This window comes from Malurus melanocephalus, unplaced genomic scaffold (genome assembly GCF_030028575.1).
Source record: "Malurus melanocephalus ecotype Western Australia unplaced genomic scaffold, MMel_1.1 scaffold_42, whole genome shotgun sequence".
NCBI classification, from domain to species: Eukaryota; Metazoa; Chordata; class Aves; order Passeriformes; family Maluridae; genus Malurus; species Malurus melanocephalus.
Genome location: NW_026623274.1, coordinates 1,298,241 through 1,318,632, shown reverse-complemented (window position 1 = coordinate 1,318,632; position 20,392 = coordinate 1,298,241). Strand labels below are relative to the sequence as shown.

Genomic DNA, 20,392 nt, shown 5'->3' with positions numbered 1-20,392 from the left:
AAAAAAAAAAACAAAAAAAAAAAACCAACAGCTCGAGCTGGTGCCTCTGAGGATGGACTCTGAACAAAGAGCTTTTATGCCCTCACACTCTAAGGTGGGACAGTCTGGGGGTCATTGGCTCCTGTTCCCCCAAAGCTCCACCTGCAGCTCCCACTGCAGCTGCTCACAGAATGCCAGTGCTGGATGTGTTCCTCAATGAGAACATTTGTCAGYACCTTCCTGAAGGGAATTCAGGGGATGTCTCAGTCCAGCACAAATGGTTTCCATGATGAGAAAAACTTAAAAAACTGGACACTACGGATGCTGGTTTGTAATAGTGGCAAAGTCACCAAGTGTCCCACTTGATACTGAAGCAACTAAACCCCAAGCCAAAGAAAGCAAATTCCAGCTAACCTATGGCACACTAGAACATGAATAGCACTGTTCAGTATGTGCTTCCCCTGTGGCCTTTAAAGTTTTCCTCACTGTGTAGTAGGTCCAGAACTGCCTCAAACATTACCAGAAAGCTGCAGCCCACAAGGACTAACGAATCCTGGAAATGACCCTTGGGATCCAGAATGAAGCCCAGAGTCATGTATAAGACCAAAAGAAAATCCCAACTCATGGCTTTCATTTTGAGAACAGCTGTGGACCRGAATTTTTASCTGTATCCTTAAGTCAAAGGAAAAYTAAAAAACTCCTCTCCAGCTTCGTGATTATGTTCTCTAGMAAAATCAGTATACAATGACTTCGAGAATTAAGCTTGATGAAACCGAGACTTCTTTTTCCTTGGACTTTATTCCTGAAATCTTGAGTTCATGGTGTTTCTTACAGTAATAGTACCAAAGTATTCCCTTTGCTACCTCTCAGAGTAAGTAGTGAACTATATTTTTTGTATGCACTWCATTAATGTTTAGTAGCTAAGTGGCAAAAAAACCTGTACTACAAAAGTTAATAAAAACACTAAAGCAAATAGTATGTCAGGAAATTACATCCAGCATAGCTGCTAGAAAGAAAAAGAAAAACAAAACTACAGTGGAAAAAAAAAATAGAAAACAAAGGTAAAAGAAAGAGAAGGGGAAGATTCTATAAAAGGAACTCCACCAGTCTCTATAAGGAGGGAAGATGACTCATTGATCTAAATAAACACTGAAATGTGCTGATTGCCACATAAAGCAAACACCTTTATCGGCATAACCTTCAGTGTGSCCCACAACAGCACCTATTTTAACACTTGCAAATTTTCTAGCTTTCTTTGTTATATATAGTTTAGCTTTTTACTGAAGGAGCAACCACAGGAGTACAGTACCTTGCCTCAAAGTATTCTGCTAATCTCTCTCWMAAAAAAAWAWATATARTAAGTATGGCATTAATAGATTTAATATTACTTTCCTGTTCTGCTATTTCACCCACATGGACGTTGTGAGAATTTTATGCTAGCTCAAGTGTTTTGCCCAGTGTCACTGACCATCTCACACCTCAGCATGCCACAGTGGCCCACGCAATCTGTGTCTGCAGCAGATTTTTAAAGAAAAGGTCATGTCTACACCACTGAATGAGGCYCCAAATGCACACGGATTAAGCAGCCTTTGCTCTTCCCTCATCCCCAAGTGTCAGCTCTGCTAATTAGTAAACTCAAGCCACTAAGCTCCTATTCCTAACACATTCTTCTCTGCTTTTTCTGGGAAGTGCAAGGCAAGGAGAGACAGCTCACATTTGAGATAAAAACAAACCAGCAAACAAAATAAACACCTATTTGTTCCCTTATAGGTGCTTTTAAAATGCACTGATCTAACACCCATAAAGAGATGCCTCTGAAGCCCCATAGTGGAAAATGCCAAGTGATGGCTCAGGTCGGATTAAATGCAAAGTCAACTTGCACAAAGTAACTGCAAAGTTTTGCAGCGAGCCCTGGAATCCAAGACACTGAAGGACACRGCTGCAGCTCCCCCAGAGCAGAGACTGACAGAGGAACCATTTCTGCCACTTAGTGAAACGTAGATGCGTTTGCTCAGACAACAAGTGACTGAGTGGGTTTAACAAGCAGGATAATAGCTCAGGGTGTCATTTTGATCTGAATACATAATTAAAGGGGATCAAGAAAAGGCTCAGGTTTAGAAGTGGCCTTGAATATCTGCAGCCTAATTAGGATTGATTTTGCCAATCACTGCTCAGAACATGACTCTTCTGTTTGCACTYGTTTCCAGTAAAACATGTCAGCTGCCTAGAAACCAGCATAGCTTCCACAGGCACTACCCACCTAGAAAATGGTGTGGGTTCAAACCTRGCCTGCAATGCTTAGATACAAATCCTATGGGCTGCTATCTTTTAGCTTTAGATTACTCACGACAAGTGCAATCAATAAGGCTTGTTAGCCCGAGGCTCAGAAGGGCTGCAGCTGTTTTTTCATCTCAGCCTGTACATGTAATATGATAGGGCAGTGAGGGGGCACAGATGAAGTGGCTTGTTATTTATGACAATATCAATCAATGCACTCTATTGCTAAATGAATTAAGCAGCACTGCAGTAACTGCCTTTTCTGCTGCAACTTTGGTTTTTAAAAATTGCACAGAAGAGTGATATTGATCTGCCCAAGTCTACTGCCGTGTTATTTCAGTTCTTTTGCAGTGGAACAGAGTCCCTTCTACCACTGCCCCAAAATTTATGTAACCATAAAACTAGATTCATCTAAAGACTCACAAAAGGATTTGAGCAGATTCAAGCCTTTGAAATTTAAAGCTGTGATTCTAAACCTCGCTGGAAAACATCTGGTTGACCCAGAAGACTGGATTCTGATGATTTGTCACAAAAACTCCCCAATTCCCTGCAACCCTGTTTCTCTGGATGCCAGTCACTTATTTTGCTGCTGCTTCTGCTAATGTTGAACCCCATGAAGGTGAACTTGCTAATTGTTACCTGGTTAAAAGGAACAAAAAGGTTTGGGCAAAAACTTGGGAGTAGAAAGCTTCAGGTAAAACTTGAGTAGAAAGGTTCTGGTAAAAATAGGAGTAGAAAGGTTCAGATAAAAGCAGAGTAGAAAGTTTAAGGTAAAAGCCCTGTAGAAAGGCTTGGGTAAAACTCGTGGCACAATCCCAAGGCTATGGTAAAAATGTGGCAGCAGAATCATCGTTATTTTTGTCACAGTAATTATAAATCATCATSGTTGCATTCTTGCAGAAATGGCTGGATGAATGCCACCTGAAACTCTGCCTTCCCTCTGTGTCTCAGATTTGGTTCTCCAGTGTCCTCTGAATTTAATTTATTTTTACACACACGCACAACTGCTCTGCATGTTTGCCAATAACTCTTCAAACCTGCCTTARATATCTGGGAGTCTTTAATTTCATACGAATATTCCTTGCAGATCACCATTTCTGTTAACCTTTATAGTGATGTATGCATAACCACATGCACATATTTCTCAGGCTGAAATAGCACGCATATTTTACAGGGCTATAACCAAATAATGTCCATGGACATAAACCAGTGTCCATAAACATCTATACCATTATAAGCTTTCAAATTCTAAGGCTAAGCACTAAAAGCTGACCTCCAGCTTGGCAGAGGGAAAAGGAGAAGCAAAGTTAGGTGAAGGATAGTGTGAAGTCAAGGCCTTATTTCATGGCAATGTGCTGCTGCTGCAGTTTGTTTTAAAAATCAGGCTRCAGATATGCATTTGCTTCTAATGACTCCAGCCATCCACAAAATGTTGGCAAGAAGAAAGGCCCTCAAGATGAACAAATTGGCAGAGAAACAGTTTTCCAGGGGGAAAAAAAAAGGTAGAAAAAAAAAGCTTCAAAGCAAATGAGAAAACTAAGTAAGTAACTTTCAAGTTCAGCAAGTACATAATTGCAAAGCCCCTACTCTACAATATCTTATGCTCAGTACCTAATTACAGTTGAGGGATGAAATCCTGGCRCCTCTGGAAGTTTTATTACAGAGTTATGTGGAATCAACATTTCAGATTTCTTCATTTCTAAATTGCTGTGCTTCATGGCTCATTCTGCAAATGTAAATGCATGAGTTAAGTGCCCATATGTTTGCCAGATCACGGGCTAAAATCTTCATTCAGATGAGTAGTTACTTGTACCTGAATAACCTCAAAGATTTTAGAAAGCRTTGTTCAAAGACAGGTACTATTTGCTGTAAGTAGAGGTAACAGGAAGTGTCCCACTAAACAGRAGATATTAAGAACTTCCAAAACCTCTGTAACTGTTTTTAGATCCTTTTCCACTTGATAATTTCCACTGCAAAATTAAACATACCTGTGAATTCTGTAGGACAACAAARGCTATCTAGGTTAATCTCTGCTCCCCTCTTCACTGTAATATATATTCCAGTTAGAGAAGCAACCAAAACCAAAGAATTCTATTGTTGCCCAGTCCAGGGGGACAGAAAATAATTTAAGGGAAAAAGTAAAATGAGGGACGGAATTAAGAAAAAAGAGGGGAAACAGCATTAAGGGAGAAGGCATGAAGATCCCTTTTTCATTCCTGAAGTACACWAAAGTCCCCCTCCCCTACGAGAAAATTCAGCCAACACATGCAGAAGCTACCAGACATGGTCTCCATGGCCATCAGATTTCAAAGATTCAGTTTCTTACAGGGTGGCTCTCTTCCCCCTTCTTTGTGACTATTTTGATGAGTCCCACAGGTTCTGCAGATAGCAGGATAGCAGAATGTTTTCTCCTTGCTACAGTACCTAAACTTGAGATTTGCTGCCAACAAGGAGTTGCTACCTATAAATGTATCAGTCATGAACTATGTGACTGCAATACAAATCACAGCTATTCGAAATTTCTGAAATCATTCTACAAGGATAGCCTTGGCTTTGGCTGACCAAACTTTGTTATGGTTTGTTGGGTGTAATTTGTTAATACTGAGTGCTCTCTACAGAAATCAGCTGCACACTCCAGCTGTCATCACTGACATAAAAAGAATCATGGAAATGGATCTAACTCGGCTTAGACACTACAAAACTGTTCTCCACACCAAAAACAAGAGTTTTGATCTCCCTTCCAGAGGAAACAAAACCAAGAAAGGGCTGCAAATTTCAGTGCACTAATCTTCTTCAGCATAAATAATTCATGGGTTTGGTAGTGTGCTTGTGAATTTGTAACAGGAAAGAAGCAGAAGTYAGAAAGTGTAAAGATATTAGAGTGCTTATGAAGGATCACATATTGGATGYACAGAAAAGCCTGAATACATACATCTGGAACACAAATTAAAAGCAAGGAAAACTACACATTGTAAAGACATATAATGAACAAAGTGACAGATGCTTGAACAATGATTCCACTGCAAAACAATGTAGAAGCCATGATGTGGAAATCTTTCCTGAATTTCTAAAGAATAGGCTTTCTTTGCAGAGAATGCTTTATGGGAACAATACTGACGTGTGCCCTCTTCCCTGGAGAAAGTATTTTCTCCGAAATACGTGTGATGCAAGAAGGCAATATCTGCAAGATATCCTTTAAAAGGGTGATTGGTATCTGCTCTGCTGACTGAGTAACAGATCATAGAAGCCTTCTCAGGAGATRTGTTTTCAGTATTTTTCCTTGCCTTATCCTATTTAACTTTTTTTAACTGAAGTCCAAATGAGAAAGCGGCTGCTGAGCATATGCAGCTTGCAAGTATTACCATTAATGTATAGGGCTAACATTAGGATTTTTCCAGCASGCACGCACATATTCTGACTGGCATACAAACACTCTTGGTCTGAAGGACTCGCCAAGGAGAGATGAGTAACTGTGAACCAGCTCTCTAATGCAGCATGAGCCTGTGCTCAGAGGGAAGCAGAGGTTCAGGTCTGACACAGGATGTAAAACACATTTTAGACATTTAAAAAGTCCCCCTGTGTCAGCAAACTGTATAATAGAAACACAAAACCTGGATCCAGAACACAGGCTRCAGTTTTCTTTTGATACTACAAGTAAACTCCTGCCCTGCAATATTAAGAATCTCAGTTTTCCCTCAAAACACCCAGAGAAAAGACCAGAAAGCTGAAATCGGCTATCATGCCAGTGCCAAAAGGACCTGCACCTCCTGGATTTATGGAAGGAGATTGAATAGAATTGCTAGTCATTGCAGAACTGCTTTAGTCTTTAAAACAGTTCCCAAGTGAAGGATGTAAAGTTCTTTTGGATCAGCTTTCTTAAATTACTAGGAMAAGTTTGGATGCTTTCTTGACTTTCTATCAAGACAAAGACTCTCCTGAGGCAACCATGACACGGATTTTTAACTGGTAGGTCTAATTTCCAAATGGAAGCTATTGTAAATGAAATCATTATTTTTGCAAGCTGAACCTAAGCTTGAAATATTCCAGGGCAATCAGTCTTTCCACACAAATTCTCCAAAGTCTAGCAAACCTCATCTCAAGACAGCAAGGATCTTCTCCAGAAAAGATTTGTCCATTCTTATCACTCATATGGGAGTCTGCATATTTAAAATAAAAATGTTAGCACAACAGCTGTCTAGTTTTCATTTGAGTCAAATCTCATCTCTCCTTCAGGAAAGTACCTATACATGGAACCTTTCATCATCTTTCCAGAATTGCATTTGTACCCTAAAAACTTTGTACAAGAATATTTATTCCCTGAAGTATAAAAGTTCTTCAAGGACTGCCATGTCAGGGTTTACTCTCTAGTTTGCTAACAGTTTATTTTCATGTTTGTTTACTAACTCTACAAATGTTAACTAACTCCTGTAGAGCAGCTCCCCTAAAGAGTCAGACACATCAAAAAGTTTCAGTTGTGTTACATTTCAAAAGGAATGTGGACAGATTTATTTACCCTGCAGATAAATTTTGTTCTTATTTATTTGTACCTCACAGGATCTTCTAAGATTTCTATCCTTCCCCACTCCCTGAGAAACAGCTTTGAGAATCAAAAGTACAATTGGTAAAACAACCTTCAAGATTAATGATTATATAAGTGTTTTGAAAGTTCTCATGCACTAAAATTTGGAAGCCACTGAAAGAATAAAAAATATGCACTACAGATCTGCAAAGACAACATATTAAAAGAGGTCCTTCATAATAAGCGCAATAATTGTATTCATTTCTTTAAATACCGGTAATGTCACTAATTGTTCTTTCTTTTATAACTAGGCAAAAGATCTAATAAAATATATAAAATTTTTTTTTTCTATATTAAGCATTAGAGGAACACTATTTCCAGACTTGGACTATCCCAGTACAGGCATGGTCAGGTAAAAAAAACTAAATCTCATAAAATCCATTTCTTAATGACAGTGAAMACAAATAATTTGAAAGATCTTTGTGCAAGAAAATGTCTCTGAAAAAAAATAAATCCATATTATGCTGAACTGACTAGGTGGTTGGGAAGGAAGAAGTCAACAAAGATCACTGTAAGGTGACAATGTCACTACAGAATTTCTGGGTTTACATAAAAGCAAGAAAATATCACTTATCAGATCAGACAATTCCACTTGTGTGACTACACTTTTTTTTTTTAATATACAACAAGGTCACCTTAGCTTACACACCAGTTAAGAAGAAAAAACAAAGGCATTGGGACCTGTGTTCACTCAAGGAAGAACATTTCATTATCCTTACGGTTCTGAGATCCTTGAGGGGAAAGAGCCCCAGGGACAGGCTCCCAAACCATAAAGGAGAAATGCAGCAGAATATCCACACCACCAAAGACACTTGCAGAACATGGGACCTTTGAMAAATAGCCTAAGAAAATTAAAGTTTTAATAAATCAGGGTCCTCCCCATAAATCATCCCAACCTATCTGGTTTTCCATCTCTCCATTCCTGTACTGCCACCATGCTAAGATCCAATCTTAGTGCTGAAGAGAAGTTTCTGTGAAAACACTTTTTCAAGAAAGTACCTCAGACCAGTTTGTAAGGGGCCTCTCTGCAGCTGATAGGACTCAGCAGGAAACACTGAGTCCATTAACCMAAAGTGGGACACAAATCTGCTAACCAGGGAGAAAAGAGGAGGATGAGMAGAAATAAAAGATCCTTGGTTTCTGCTGAAGTCGACTGAAGAGGTAATGAAACCTGTCTTTATTTCCATCTTAGATATTGAAGCTCTGGTCATTGACTACAGCTTTCTACCTCTCCATCTCTCACTCCCCTATCTCCAGTTCAAGTATCATGATAATTTGTCTCTTTTCTCCTCCTTCCAGTCAGTTYTCAAGTATGTTTTATGTTTGTTTACATAACCTGGTGTCTACATAACATTACATTCCWTTGCCAGTCCAGGAGGGGTTTGCAAGGATTTGTTCATGGCTTGGCTCTCATTCTCATGCACCATTTTCACTGGCCACAAGCAACAGACTCTTGCTATRCTCATCAACTTCTCACTACAGGATTAATCCAACATTTAGAAAGGGCTCAGAGCTAAATCAGTAAAATCTTATAACAGCTACTGAAGACCTGAACACTCAAACTCAAACCAGTTTATTTATTTGGATTAATCTAATCTAACAGTGAATCAGTTGAAGTGAAGAGACACAACACACTTTTTAGGAGCAGGAAAATCTGTCTTATTTTATAGCACACAACAGACAGTACAGTAAGAGTGCTCTTATTAGTTGGTTCCCCACAGGAGAATTGTTTTTTCAGACAGCTAGAGACACTCTTGTTCAAAAAATGGACCAAACAACTGCAAAGAACTCACTGAGCTCTGAAAGCATATGGATTAAACACCTATTTGTTCCAGATTTATTCACAATTTGTAAAGGAACCTATTTAAGCCTTCACATGCCATAGAACAAAATTTGCAAACAAGAATAACGAAACTTGGTCTACTGATATAAAAGAGTTGCTAGCTAAAATCCACCCTCTGAGAGGAAATGTCCCCTATTTTCTACATTAACCATCCTACCATGCCACAAACAAAATTTTCTGTCTTAGCAGGTGCCTGGAAGGGCAAACAGCTTTCTGGTTGTACAGACAAAACTGCTGGAGATGGTTGGAAGATGTGTGTTTTGGGGCCAGACATCACCTACCAGTCCCACACCAACCACTGTTCCCACTCCAATCCATTAGGGCCAACACCATGGAGTCACAYCCTAGAGCTCCTAGCACAAAGCAGCGGAGACATGAGATCATACAGAAAATCTGGGATGTAGGAATGAGAAATCAAAGAACTTTTCTCAGCCTTCCTGCGCTAAATGGTTGCAGAAAAGATGCATTTCAGGCAACTTGCAAAGGCATAAGACTGGGAGGGCAGTAACAACAGCACRAACTGTCATTAACCATGTTTCTTGCAGTTTTTCCTGTGTCAGAGTGAATTGCTGCCATACACCAAGCACAGAGAATTACTGAAGACATTGCTGATGGATAACATGTTAATATCAGCATTAAATTCTCTAGACTCCACCTTAATATCACTTTGCAGTTAACCAACTATAAAAGCACATTGTAAGGTCATGAAATTCATACAAAATTCAGTTAKCTTAAGGCTAACTCCAGTATCTCAACAGTAAAGGATAATTTGAAATCTAAGTATATCCATTTTATTCAGACATAAATCCATACAGAGTGCACTTAAAACAAACAGATATACTGACACTTTGAATTATCTTCCCAACAGAAGAATTGCCCTGGTGATATCAGGAAAGACAGATTTCCTGAGAATGTATTCAGGAGGCCACATTTGCAGCCAGTAAGTGAAACCGGAATTAGAAGCAAATTAGTAACAKCCAAACAGCATCTCAGAATCAGGCAGTCTTAAATCTGAACAGTCCTAATTACRACAAAGGGATAATGGTTGCTTGTTCAAAATCTGTAATAACATAGCAATGAAAACTTCTGGAAAACCTTGCTTCCCCACAGCAAGACAGAATTGCTTCCTTCATTCCTACTTGAAAGTAGCAATTGGTTTTTTGTTTCTTGTTTTTCTTTTTTCTTAGAGCAAAGGTGATGGAAAAGGAAATAATCCTTACCACTTAACACCCATTTGGGTTGCAATAATTACTGTATAAGGGAGTTTAAATAGATCTTAATATGAGTATAGCAGGAAGCACTGTAACAAGACAAGCAAAAACTCATTCTCCAACCCAAGCAAACAATGCAGGACTACTCATTGCTACATGTAGAAATTTGCTCTRGTCTTGCTTGGAGGGTGTAAGGACTAGGAACTAAAAGATGCTTTAGAATAAATTAGCACAATTATAAATCTGACAAGATGATTAATATTCTAACTATGTTCACAATAATTAACTCACCAAAACAGTTCCAGTCATTATCCAGCTATGGTGGAATGGGAAAGTTTACAGCACCCCTGTAGATTTATAAGCCAATTAAGAGTGACCCTCCTCTAGATTTCATTAGAAAAGCCTCTGGTTCAGCAGAAGCTCACACAGGCAAGTAAGAAGTTTCCTGATGAAAGGGAATGTGAGGGATCTTTATCACCTCTATTAAACACTTTTCCTGCTCCCCTGGGCATTACAGATTCCTAATGCATCCTCAGCCTCCTGCCAGCTCTCCAGACCTCACACCACATCCCTGCACCTGCAAGAAGCACCACGGGGCRCTTCTCCAGGGGAAAGCTCTGCTTTACTCCTTGCTTGACCAAYGGGTCACAGTCCAGTGCTAGAGAAGCACTTCACATCTTGTGATCCAGCTTTGGGTTAGGGCTCCCAGCCCTGCTCACACCCACAGCCATCTCCTGCYTCCATGAGGAGTGGGCAGCAGATGTGTCAGAAGCTTCACCAACCACACCAGCTGATAACAGATGACCATCACTGACCAGCAAACTCYTGCTCAGTGTGTACTGTACAGCCATGGGATTGCACAGAGTATGAGCTATCTCCYTGCTATCTATGCCATTTCCCCTCCTCATTGCCTTTCTGCACAGGTTCATTGTTCTATTATAAAAGCCTTCTCTGCCACTGTCAGAGCAGYCTCCCTTTATCTCCAATTCCACAACTTCCCCTTCTCCTTTCAAAACTTTGTATGAAGAACATCTCTTTTCTCCTTTTGTTGCATACATCTATGACTGTTTCATCCCCTTTCCTTTGTGTCTTCCTGCATAATTGCRTTTTTCAGCTTTGTAAAGTATTTTTCAATATAGATAGCATAAAAATTGCTATCTAAAATGAAATAGCATTGTATCACAGCCCACATTTTTTCCCAGTAAAATACACAATTTGGACTGACTCAAGCTGTGATGTGTATGCAGGTAAAGCAAATTCTGAATTATTCAATGCTTAAAAACAGTGAAAAATCATTTACTTATTACAAGCAATAAGATTTATGTTTTATGTCTCCCAATCAATAGCTAGTGTGTCCACACATAGCTGATTTATCCATATTGAAAATATAATTATAAGTCTAGTTTGCTCTGAACCACAGAGTCCTTTTGTAACAAGATTATTTAAATACAAATGGGGTTGGAAAATTGGTTTTAAATGGCTAATCTGTCTTGTCTTCAGCTCCAGCTGCAGAATTTACTAACATCATAAACACGGGCTGAGTGAAAACTTAAGAGGTTTTCTGATTCTCCCYGCGATCTGTCTGTGCAGTGCTCATTAACAGGGAAGTTGATGGGAGCTGTATGCAAGCTGGGAGAGGAGGATAATAAGCCTTGTAATCTCTATAAAGAGAAAGGGATTTTTACTGGTGATATGTCAYACATGCTGGTGTGCAAACGTCTGTCTTATTGGCAGCACAATAAAGAATTTATGTGCCCAGTTCTCTGATGCACTGCAGAACATCTCTGCCATATGGGTGGACAAAACCTGTGCCCACAGGGCTGGAAACAACTCCTCAGAGGCACCACTTGCATGGGGAGCATCAGATGTGTGGTGGAAAAGTTCATTTTTCATTAAGTTTCAAAAGTTCAAGTTTTCATTAAGAAAMGCTTCATCTGAGCAGATTTGCTTGGGGATTATTGAAGGCCCTGCTGCCTTCCTGCTGTTCCCACCAAATGTGGTCGATGGCCCAATTTATGCAGTGGGGAAAGGCTGGGCCAGTGCATGCCACCAAATGGGAATGCACCATGGCTTTCTCTCCAGATCATGAATATGTGCTGGGAGAAAACGCAGATCAAATCTAACTTGGGCTGAGTAGAAATAAAGGATTAGTAACTTGCAATCTCACCCTGACACAGGAAACTACCACGTTAAATACTGCTTTGACAGACCATCCGCCCACCGCCCAAAATAATGGGATCATGTGCTGGGTTAAGCTGTGAATYTTCTTGATACCAGTGTAACCGGTATGAGAGTCTGTTTTGGGTTTCTGTTGGAAACAGCTTCAATAACTGAGGCATGTTTTCATTCTGAGCAAAAACATCACTGAACCAAAGCCAGCATGGATACAGATTCCCAAGTCTGGAACTACCCAACTTGTGACAGATTGGTAGAGTGTACACTGCCACAGATTGTGACAGTGGAGGCTACCCTGGGGTGCTGCTTTCCCAGCCCTGTGAAATGCTCCACTACACTGCYCTGCCTTAGGTCAAGGGCAAGGCTTCTTTCCTAGGGGGTGCAGGGCAGAATTTCCCTTACAGATGTTCAAGAGCCAGATGTTTAGGACAAGCACCAGGTTGTGCTCACCCTCATTTCTTTCAAAAGTCTGAAAAAACCTTCAACATTCAGCTGGACAGCACACTCATATGTTTCTTCTTAGTCAGAAAAAAAAAAAAATAATAAGGAAAGGATAACTGCCCATGAAACAGAAATACTGCATAATTTGAAATTATAACTCTATACATGTTTCTAAAAGCCTCTTTGGTTTTCTTTTTTGTGCTCTGAATGGTTCTCTACATCTAATTTAATTCATTGAAGCAAATCCAGAAGTGCCAGGAAAATAAAATCAACTTTTTCTTTAGTTCAAATAAAAATTGTACAGAAGAAATTCTTGGATCTTCATTAATTCCACAGGCAGACTTACAAGCTCCTAAGTGTTAATGAGACTTGCCAGTTTTGGTGGAYTACAGTGTCTAAGGAAATGTCAAATAAGCCCACTTTGGATTTACACTATCAGGTATTTCCACCAGAAAAGTTTGGCAATGCATCCTAACAAACCCTTCGAGCCCTCTGGGAACATGGAGCAAACRGTTCTTCTGGGCTGGAATTGCTTTACTGGCTCACTTGGTCAGTGTGACTCCTWGAAAGTAACGTGAGGGGAAAATTATCCAAATCCTTTCTCAGTGTTACCTTTTCCACACACAAATTCTATCTAATTTTTCCTCAGTTTTATAGAAAAATTATCCTCTGTAGCCTGTGGGGTTTCCATTACTAACATTTACAAAAATTCCCTCTCCAGAAAGCAAGCTTCCATGTCTGCTGAAGCTTTGGAACTTGMGTCAGGATCTGCCCTGAATCAGCTTCATGCATGATCACTCTAGCAAAACAAGAGAGTCCAGGTTGCTCATAAATCCTAATTCCCTGTTAAATGCCTGCTAGGCTTGTTCTTATTCTCATGTGCAATATTAGGTGCAAGATAAGAAACTCATAAATGGGATCCTTAGGGCATTAAGATTTGCTATGGTAAACTCCATGTATTGCATTTTCAAGTTTACCTTTAAGAAGAAAATTTTAAAGTTTTCCTTTAGGAAGAAAATAAAAGTTCAAGTGTTTCCAAAAAGAAAAGGACTGAAAAGTTTGACAAGTAATAAAAAATTAATTTGTCCCAATATAAAATTTTAACAAGCCACATAATTAAGAAGAGCTTAACTGACACTAAATCTGTAAAAAATGTCAGTATAGATTTCAGATTCCCAAGGGTGGAAGTCAAGAGACAGATTAAATGATCATTATATTCAGTCCAAAATGAAATTGCACTTCTTTTAAATATATGTGTGTATACATATATATATTAATACAAGTATCGGAGCAAAGACAGCCTAAACATAACATTTTAAGTGACAGGTGAAACACTTGACAACTTTACGACCATCTTAGGACCAAGCTGCTTTTCTAAAGGAAGAAGGATTTCATTAGCTTTCCCTAAATCAAACCATGATAAAACAAAGTGATGATACAGTGGATTTTAGACACACAGAAGTTCATCTCCCTGTACATGCATGCACAAAACACTTGAATAATTAAGCACCCTTCTCCCGTCTTCCTGCTGCACCCCAGCTCTCATCATTCACAGTCAGTCATTATGTTCTGGAAGCAAAACCTGCTTTGTGAAACAKCATTTAAACAAACTATTAGCTGAAAACATAATTCTACTTTGTTACCCTTAACATGCTGCCCTTTATTTTCATGAAGAATCTATTTCTTTTAACACCATGTATTTTTGTGCTACCAGGACTGTTGATCCACAGAACTACAGAACACAGCGTAAAGAGAATGTTACCCTTATTCACCAATTCCCTAACAACTGACATTTTCTGTAGGAAAAGAAGGTTTGCAAACTTTTCCATCCACACCTGTGGTGCCTCTGCAGCCCCAAGGACTCCTACCAACACCACCTGGCACAGCCACACACTCAACTTGAGACACAGCAATGGTCAAGTCTGCATTAAAGTATCAGAAAAAGCCTTGATCACATTTAGCAAGCCTCCTAAATCATCTGACAACCCATGCTGCAGCTCCAGCCTTCTCCAGCTGAGGAGCAATTTACCACCCATCTTAGCCAGCATGTTCTCTCTCTCTGACCAAACACGTATACGACATGGAATTAATTTTCATCTTTCTTGAAGAAAGCACGGAGGTGATTAGCCCCATTTACCCTGGTGTGCCTGAATCAAAGCCAACCAGGCACAGAAGCACACAGGTCATTTTAAGTGCCCTGATCATCCTCACAGTCTGAAAAACAATGTAGACCTGAGGGCCTAAACCTGTATTACACAGAGAGTCTGTGACATAACTAATTTAGATCAAAACACCCCGTGGAGCCGCTCAGCTCTGCTCTCTCACCACTGCAGCACTCCTCTGGTGCAAAACCAAAGTGTTTCTCCAAATGAGCCTGAACCAGAGAGATCTGGGGCCAAAGCCAGCCCAGACTTACCCAGACGGTGTCGTCCTGTCTGTACTGCTTCCAGTTGCGGCCGGTGTCGCTGAACATGAGTGTGTAGCTCGTCACCCAGTCCGAGCTGCCGTACCTGCCCTGGGTGGCCACTGCCACCACCTCCACTCTGTCACCCAGRTCAACCTGGAGCCACTGCTGCTCGCTGGACTCCAGCGGGGACCAGCCTCCAGCTCCTGCAAGATTGATGAAGAGAATTCAGATGACAATGATGGCACAAAGAAAATCACACTTGATAAAGAACCATTAAATTATTTTAGGTAGAGTCCCTGTGATGACCTGAGCATACATGTTTTTTTCATATTTTAGTATTAGAAAATATGCTACATGAGCAAAATATACTTCCTTCAGGTTATCTCCATTAACCTAAATCTCATGAGGAATTTCAGATTTCTAAGGCATTTTAAGGAATTTTTTTTTCAGCTGTGAAAACATTAATGAGGTTGGCACATCCTCAATCACAAAACAAACAAAAAAAAAAGTCATATCTATTCCCTCCTTGCAATTCTGGGAATGTGGACTTGTAACTTGCAGTTTGCTTTGATATTTTCTTTTTTGCCATTTTGAAAGAATTGCAAAATGTTAGTTATCTTTATTTGAGCCCTATTAAGTTTYTGAAAGAATGGTTTAATAACAGCTTGTAAATGCATTCCAGATAATTTGTTGTAAAGCTAGAAACCATTTGATTGAACAACTAAAAGGACTACCTTCACACTGGAAAGCAGGCTCTCTCTGACCTAAGCTTGTAATTCATGTTTGTCCTTTAAAAGTAAAGATTTGAATTACCCTTTGAATTCCTTTGGAGGTTAAACAGGCCTGTRGTAACACCAAGCCAATGAGATGGAACTGCAACCACTGCTTGCATTTTACCACTTTGCTCACTACAATAAATGKGAGCTTATGGCTAAAAAGCAAATCATTCCAGACTGGAATATATTATTATATGTTCTCCTGCTTTCTTYTACACCCTTAAATTATAGGTTATGTTTATTTTCCTTTAACTTGTTTCTCCTTGCACACATTCTCTGCATACGCCCCACGTTCGATTCAGCCTCGCCAAAAAGCAAGCAGTGCAGCTTGGAGGAGGAACACAGAAGCCAACAGCCAGGTAGCCAAGACTGCAAATTCTGAGGCTGCCACTGCTTCTGCAACCCACACCTTTTTGTTTTGTCATTATTAACGAAATTCAGAAAAGCACTCCARTGTGACTACAATGAGCACCATCACATTGGGAATCAAAGGCAGGAGACACAGAGYTGTAAGAAAAGCATTAACTCTTCATATAAGCTGTAACAGTGATTCTAAATAAGCATTTCCAAACAAAATGCATCACTAAACTTTGGTTATTAAGAGCTGGATTTATCTTACTATTTTAATCTTATTAACTAATCTSTCTCAAAGTCGCTCCATGAAAGTTMATTGAAGTGAATAGAGTTGAAAGATTAATAAATGCGGTTATATCAAAAAACTCAATTTCATTAACTCTGCACTTTTAAAAATGTCTTGGTTTTTGTGGATTGTATTGTATTTTCCATCTCACAATTGAAATTCCTTTGTCCAAGAATAGGTGTAGAACTGTCATTATTTGCAATTTATTATTATAGGATTTATCTGATCTCCTAAAACAGAAAAAAATCCATTCCATCCCTGGAATGGAATATTGTTCCTACTCCCCTGGATGACTCAGCCTTCATTCCTCTACAAGAACTCTCCAGGGAAAATAGTTTGCAACCAAAGCAGTGCATACTGCTTCTTAGTGCCATGATTTACCCTGTTCAATCACAGTACAAGTCTTCATCATCACTGGTTATTTTATCAGCCTTAAATAGAATMCTCTCTCCTTTGAGCCTGCCATGAAACACCTAATGAGAATACGAGGACTTTTACCCCTGATTTCTTCTTTGACTACTCCATAATTCTTTTAACTCCATATCTATATATAGCTTATGTGAGACWGCAATACTTCCTGTTAAAAATCCTAACAATGTTACCTCTCACACCACCCTTCTTCTATTTTGATATTTTAAGTACAACATAGAAAGTATTTTGTCTGCCTTCAAGATACAAACTACATCACTGTATTCAAAGACTACAAACTACAGATTTCTCCTACACACAACTGTSACTGCACACAGGAACCAAGAGCAAATTTCCTTTGGATTGTAATATCCAGTATCTAAAATAGACTGAACATAATAGTTGCTGCCTTTTTTTTTTTTTTTTTCCCCCAGTTTTATTCCAGGAATTGACATGATATAAAAACCTAGTTTAGAAGTTCTGGCAAAGTTGTTCCATTTATGACTCAAAAGAACCATTTCTAGGTATTTTCAGCACATACTAAAAGAAAGCTGGCATTTTCATCTTTTCTTCATTCAACACAGAGAGCRACAACTAGATAGAAGAAAATAACTTATAACAAAAATACTTGAGGAGTTTTTCATTAAAAAAAACCACAAAAATCTTTGTTTTCTATGTTCTAGTTTATACATAAGTTCTTAAGCCAAGCCTATTAGCACAGCTGTTCCCTGTACCATGTCAAACATCATAACTAAATATCTACTTTATGCTTTCTCCCTTCTGCTGCTAGAAGTGGCAGGAATGTGATACGCTTTYCAAAAAAGTGTTTGGCTTTACTGTGCACTGCTATTTTCCAGCTTGAGCACAACACCACAGGCTTATAATTTCGAAGTCAAACAAATGATACACACTGAATAGAAATTTGAGAGATCTATGCTGAGCTTGAGTCCTAAAATCACAGATTACATGGTGTCTCTGAACTGCATCTCTCTTTACAGAGCACTTTTGTCTGCTGGGAATGTCACTCTTTAGATGTAAGCACTGCAGACACAGCATTGACACCTGCTTGTAGCATCACCTCGCCAAACTGGACTTGCAAGAAAAGTCTGAGTTACAGGCCATGTCTTTACAGGACAGCAGCTGTTTYCTATATCTTTTCCTGTGGTGGGAAAAGCCCACTGTTATTCCCTCTCCCAGACCTTCCACAATTACCATTTCCACAGGTGGACAGTAATTCTACTGCTAATAAAAGAATGGCAGCTAAAATCCCTGCAACAGCAAAGCTGCACTGGCTGAGGGCAGGACTGAAGMTTTTCCCAGTGGGCCTCTCTCACCTCTGCTAATAAAGCAAACACGCAGCTTCTGCTTGCTTTTGTGGTTATCCCAAATCCTCACCAGATACTGCTGTGAGTGACAAAAATCAATAAATGTTCTTCTGCCTCCACATTTACTCTGCTATACAGAGCAGGTGGCACAAGGGATACTGGCTTTTTTTCCAGCACRATCTGTCTGCACACTTCTTTTATGTGCATCATTCTCGATAGTGTGTCAACAACCCATCCCACACTTTTTTTTTAAATGCAGCAAAAAAGCACATCCAAAGCAGAGCAACTTTTTGCAGTCATTTGCTCCTCTGCCCACAACTGATGCTTGCCCTGAGGACTGCCTGCCAGCACAGGCCCAAGACAAAGGACAAGAAGGCTCTAATAAGCAATAACGTGGGCTCAAGTCACAATTTACAGGACATCAACTCCTTTGAACAGATACAAGCATAACCTGATATCCTTTTCCTGCAATTGGGCATGACGATATTGAAGAGGACCACACAACTTCTATTAAGGGTGATATAAACACAAACCACATCAAAAAACTGGCTTTGATTATGCCCATCAGATCTGAAAACCTGTTCYATGCAATTGGTAAGCAGTACTAACGTGTTAAGGTGTCACATTGTCTCTCACATGAAAACAAGAGAGACAATGCTTGGTATTTCCCCATTCTGCCCACCAGTTTCCTGCTGCCATCGACAGGATTCTGCACAGTTTGCCACACCATCATTCCTCACTGCTCACACATTTCACAGTTTCTATGGATCGTTTCAGAGGAGGCATTCAACAGGGCATGGAGAAAATGCCACGGTGGAAAAATGGTACCACAGGAATCTGATACATTGCTCACATTCTCCATGGCAACAAATCATTACGTTAGAAATAAGAGGAGAGCGAGGATCGGATGGTTTCTCAGTTGGAGACTCACATGATTCCACAAAATATGATCAAACACTTTTGTTTCTTTTTCAGCCTGTTTGTACATTTAGCCACAGTTGTTTAAAAAATTGCATTTAAGCCCAGTGCTACACCAGCCAATGCTTTTTAAAGCTCTCCAGGGCTGCTCAGGATGCCCATACTTATTTGTAGTTCATTAATACRAAGCAAAGGGAATTATTATATCCACCCTACAGTGCCTTACAAACAGCTCAAATGGCTTTATATAGCAYTAAAAACTCCTGGACTTCCCGCTGCAAATAAGTGCTTCCCTGCTGCAGAGTCTTACTTTAATGCCCAGATCAAACACTTCCTGTCCATRAAACAAATTTTTTCTGACATTATATATGTTTTATACTCTTATATATAATTGCCTATACTGACTACTCAGGCTGAGAGCYAATAAGAACTGAAAAATCTTAGGTGATACAGTAATTTTATAGCAATTTTCTTATTATTTTTCATTATTTATTTACTGTACACAAAAAGKCTGATGAATCCCTCTCACAGGCAAATACTCTATTCCATACCTCAGAATCATATTTATCAGAATTATACTAGATGTTTAGTATTACCAGTACAGATTAATCAGCCTTTTAATTGAGCACTTTCAGCTGCTCACACAAAGCTTTACTCATGGGTACTTTGTGTGTTTGTTTTTTTTAAATGGCACATTCCACTACTGCAGGCCCTTTTTTTTTAAACAACACCCTTTTACTCATTGTTATCTATTACYGAATCAACTTGATGAATTAGAACTTTCTGTTGACAGAGGACTGGGCTCTGCTTTATAAATTCATCTTCACTTGTTGCACTCATATTTACATTAACAAACATATWGATCTGGCTTTCCACCTGGAGGCTCTGTTCCTTGCAGCACTGACTTATCAATTACAAGCAAAGCTAAGCCAACCCCTCAAAACATTCAAYGCTATCAGAGAGCTACAGCCCAGCCCTTGTTAGGAAATATTATTTCCTGTAAARGTATTTGCATTCAAATGTCAGTCAAAGAAAGTTTCTACAGCCACCATCTACCGCTGCTAGCTCATCCAACCCAAGGTGAGGTACTGTGCTGATTTTGGCATGAGCAGACACAGTTTTCTTCCCTTGAGCTTGTTTGGGGCTAATTGTGCAGGAAACAGAGATGATAATACAGAATGTTTCTGTTATTGCTGAGAATTGCTCMCAACACAGGCCAAGGCYTTTTCTGCTCCTCATGCCACATCCCCAGTGAGGAGTCTGAGGGCAGCAAAATCTGGAGTGGACACAGCCAGGCCAGCTGACCCCAACTGACCACGGGGACATCCCATCCCATATGGCATCATGCTCAGTGTTTGAAGCTGGGAATGAAGGAGGAGGAAAAGGGGGATGTTGAGAGTGATGGCCTCCCAA

At 39.6% G+C, this 20,392-nt stretch overlaps 1 protein-coding gene across 1 annotated transcript in view; it reads right to left on the bottom strand.

Annotated features, from left to right (window-relative positions):
* The window catches only part of CNTNAP5 (contactin associated protein family member 5), a 223,082-nt gene that overhangs the window by 168,059 nt on the left and 34,631 nt on the right, over positions 1 to 20,392 (bottom strand). Inside the window, exon 3 of the mRNA XM_057364809.1 lies at positions 14,922 to 15,115. Coding sequence (XP_057220792.1) covers positions 14,922 to 15,115 — 194 coding nt within the window. The remainder of the gene's footprint in view (positions 1 to 14,921; positions 15,116 to 20,392) is intronic.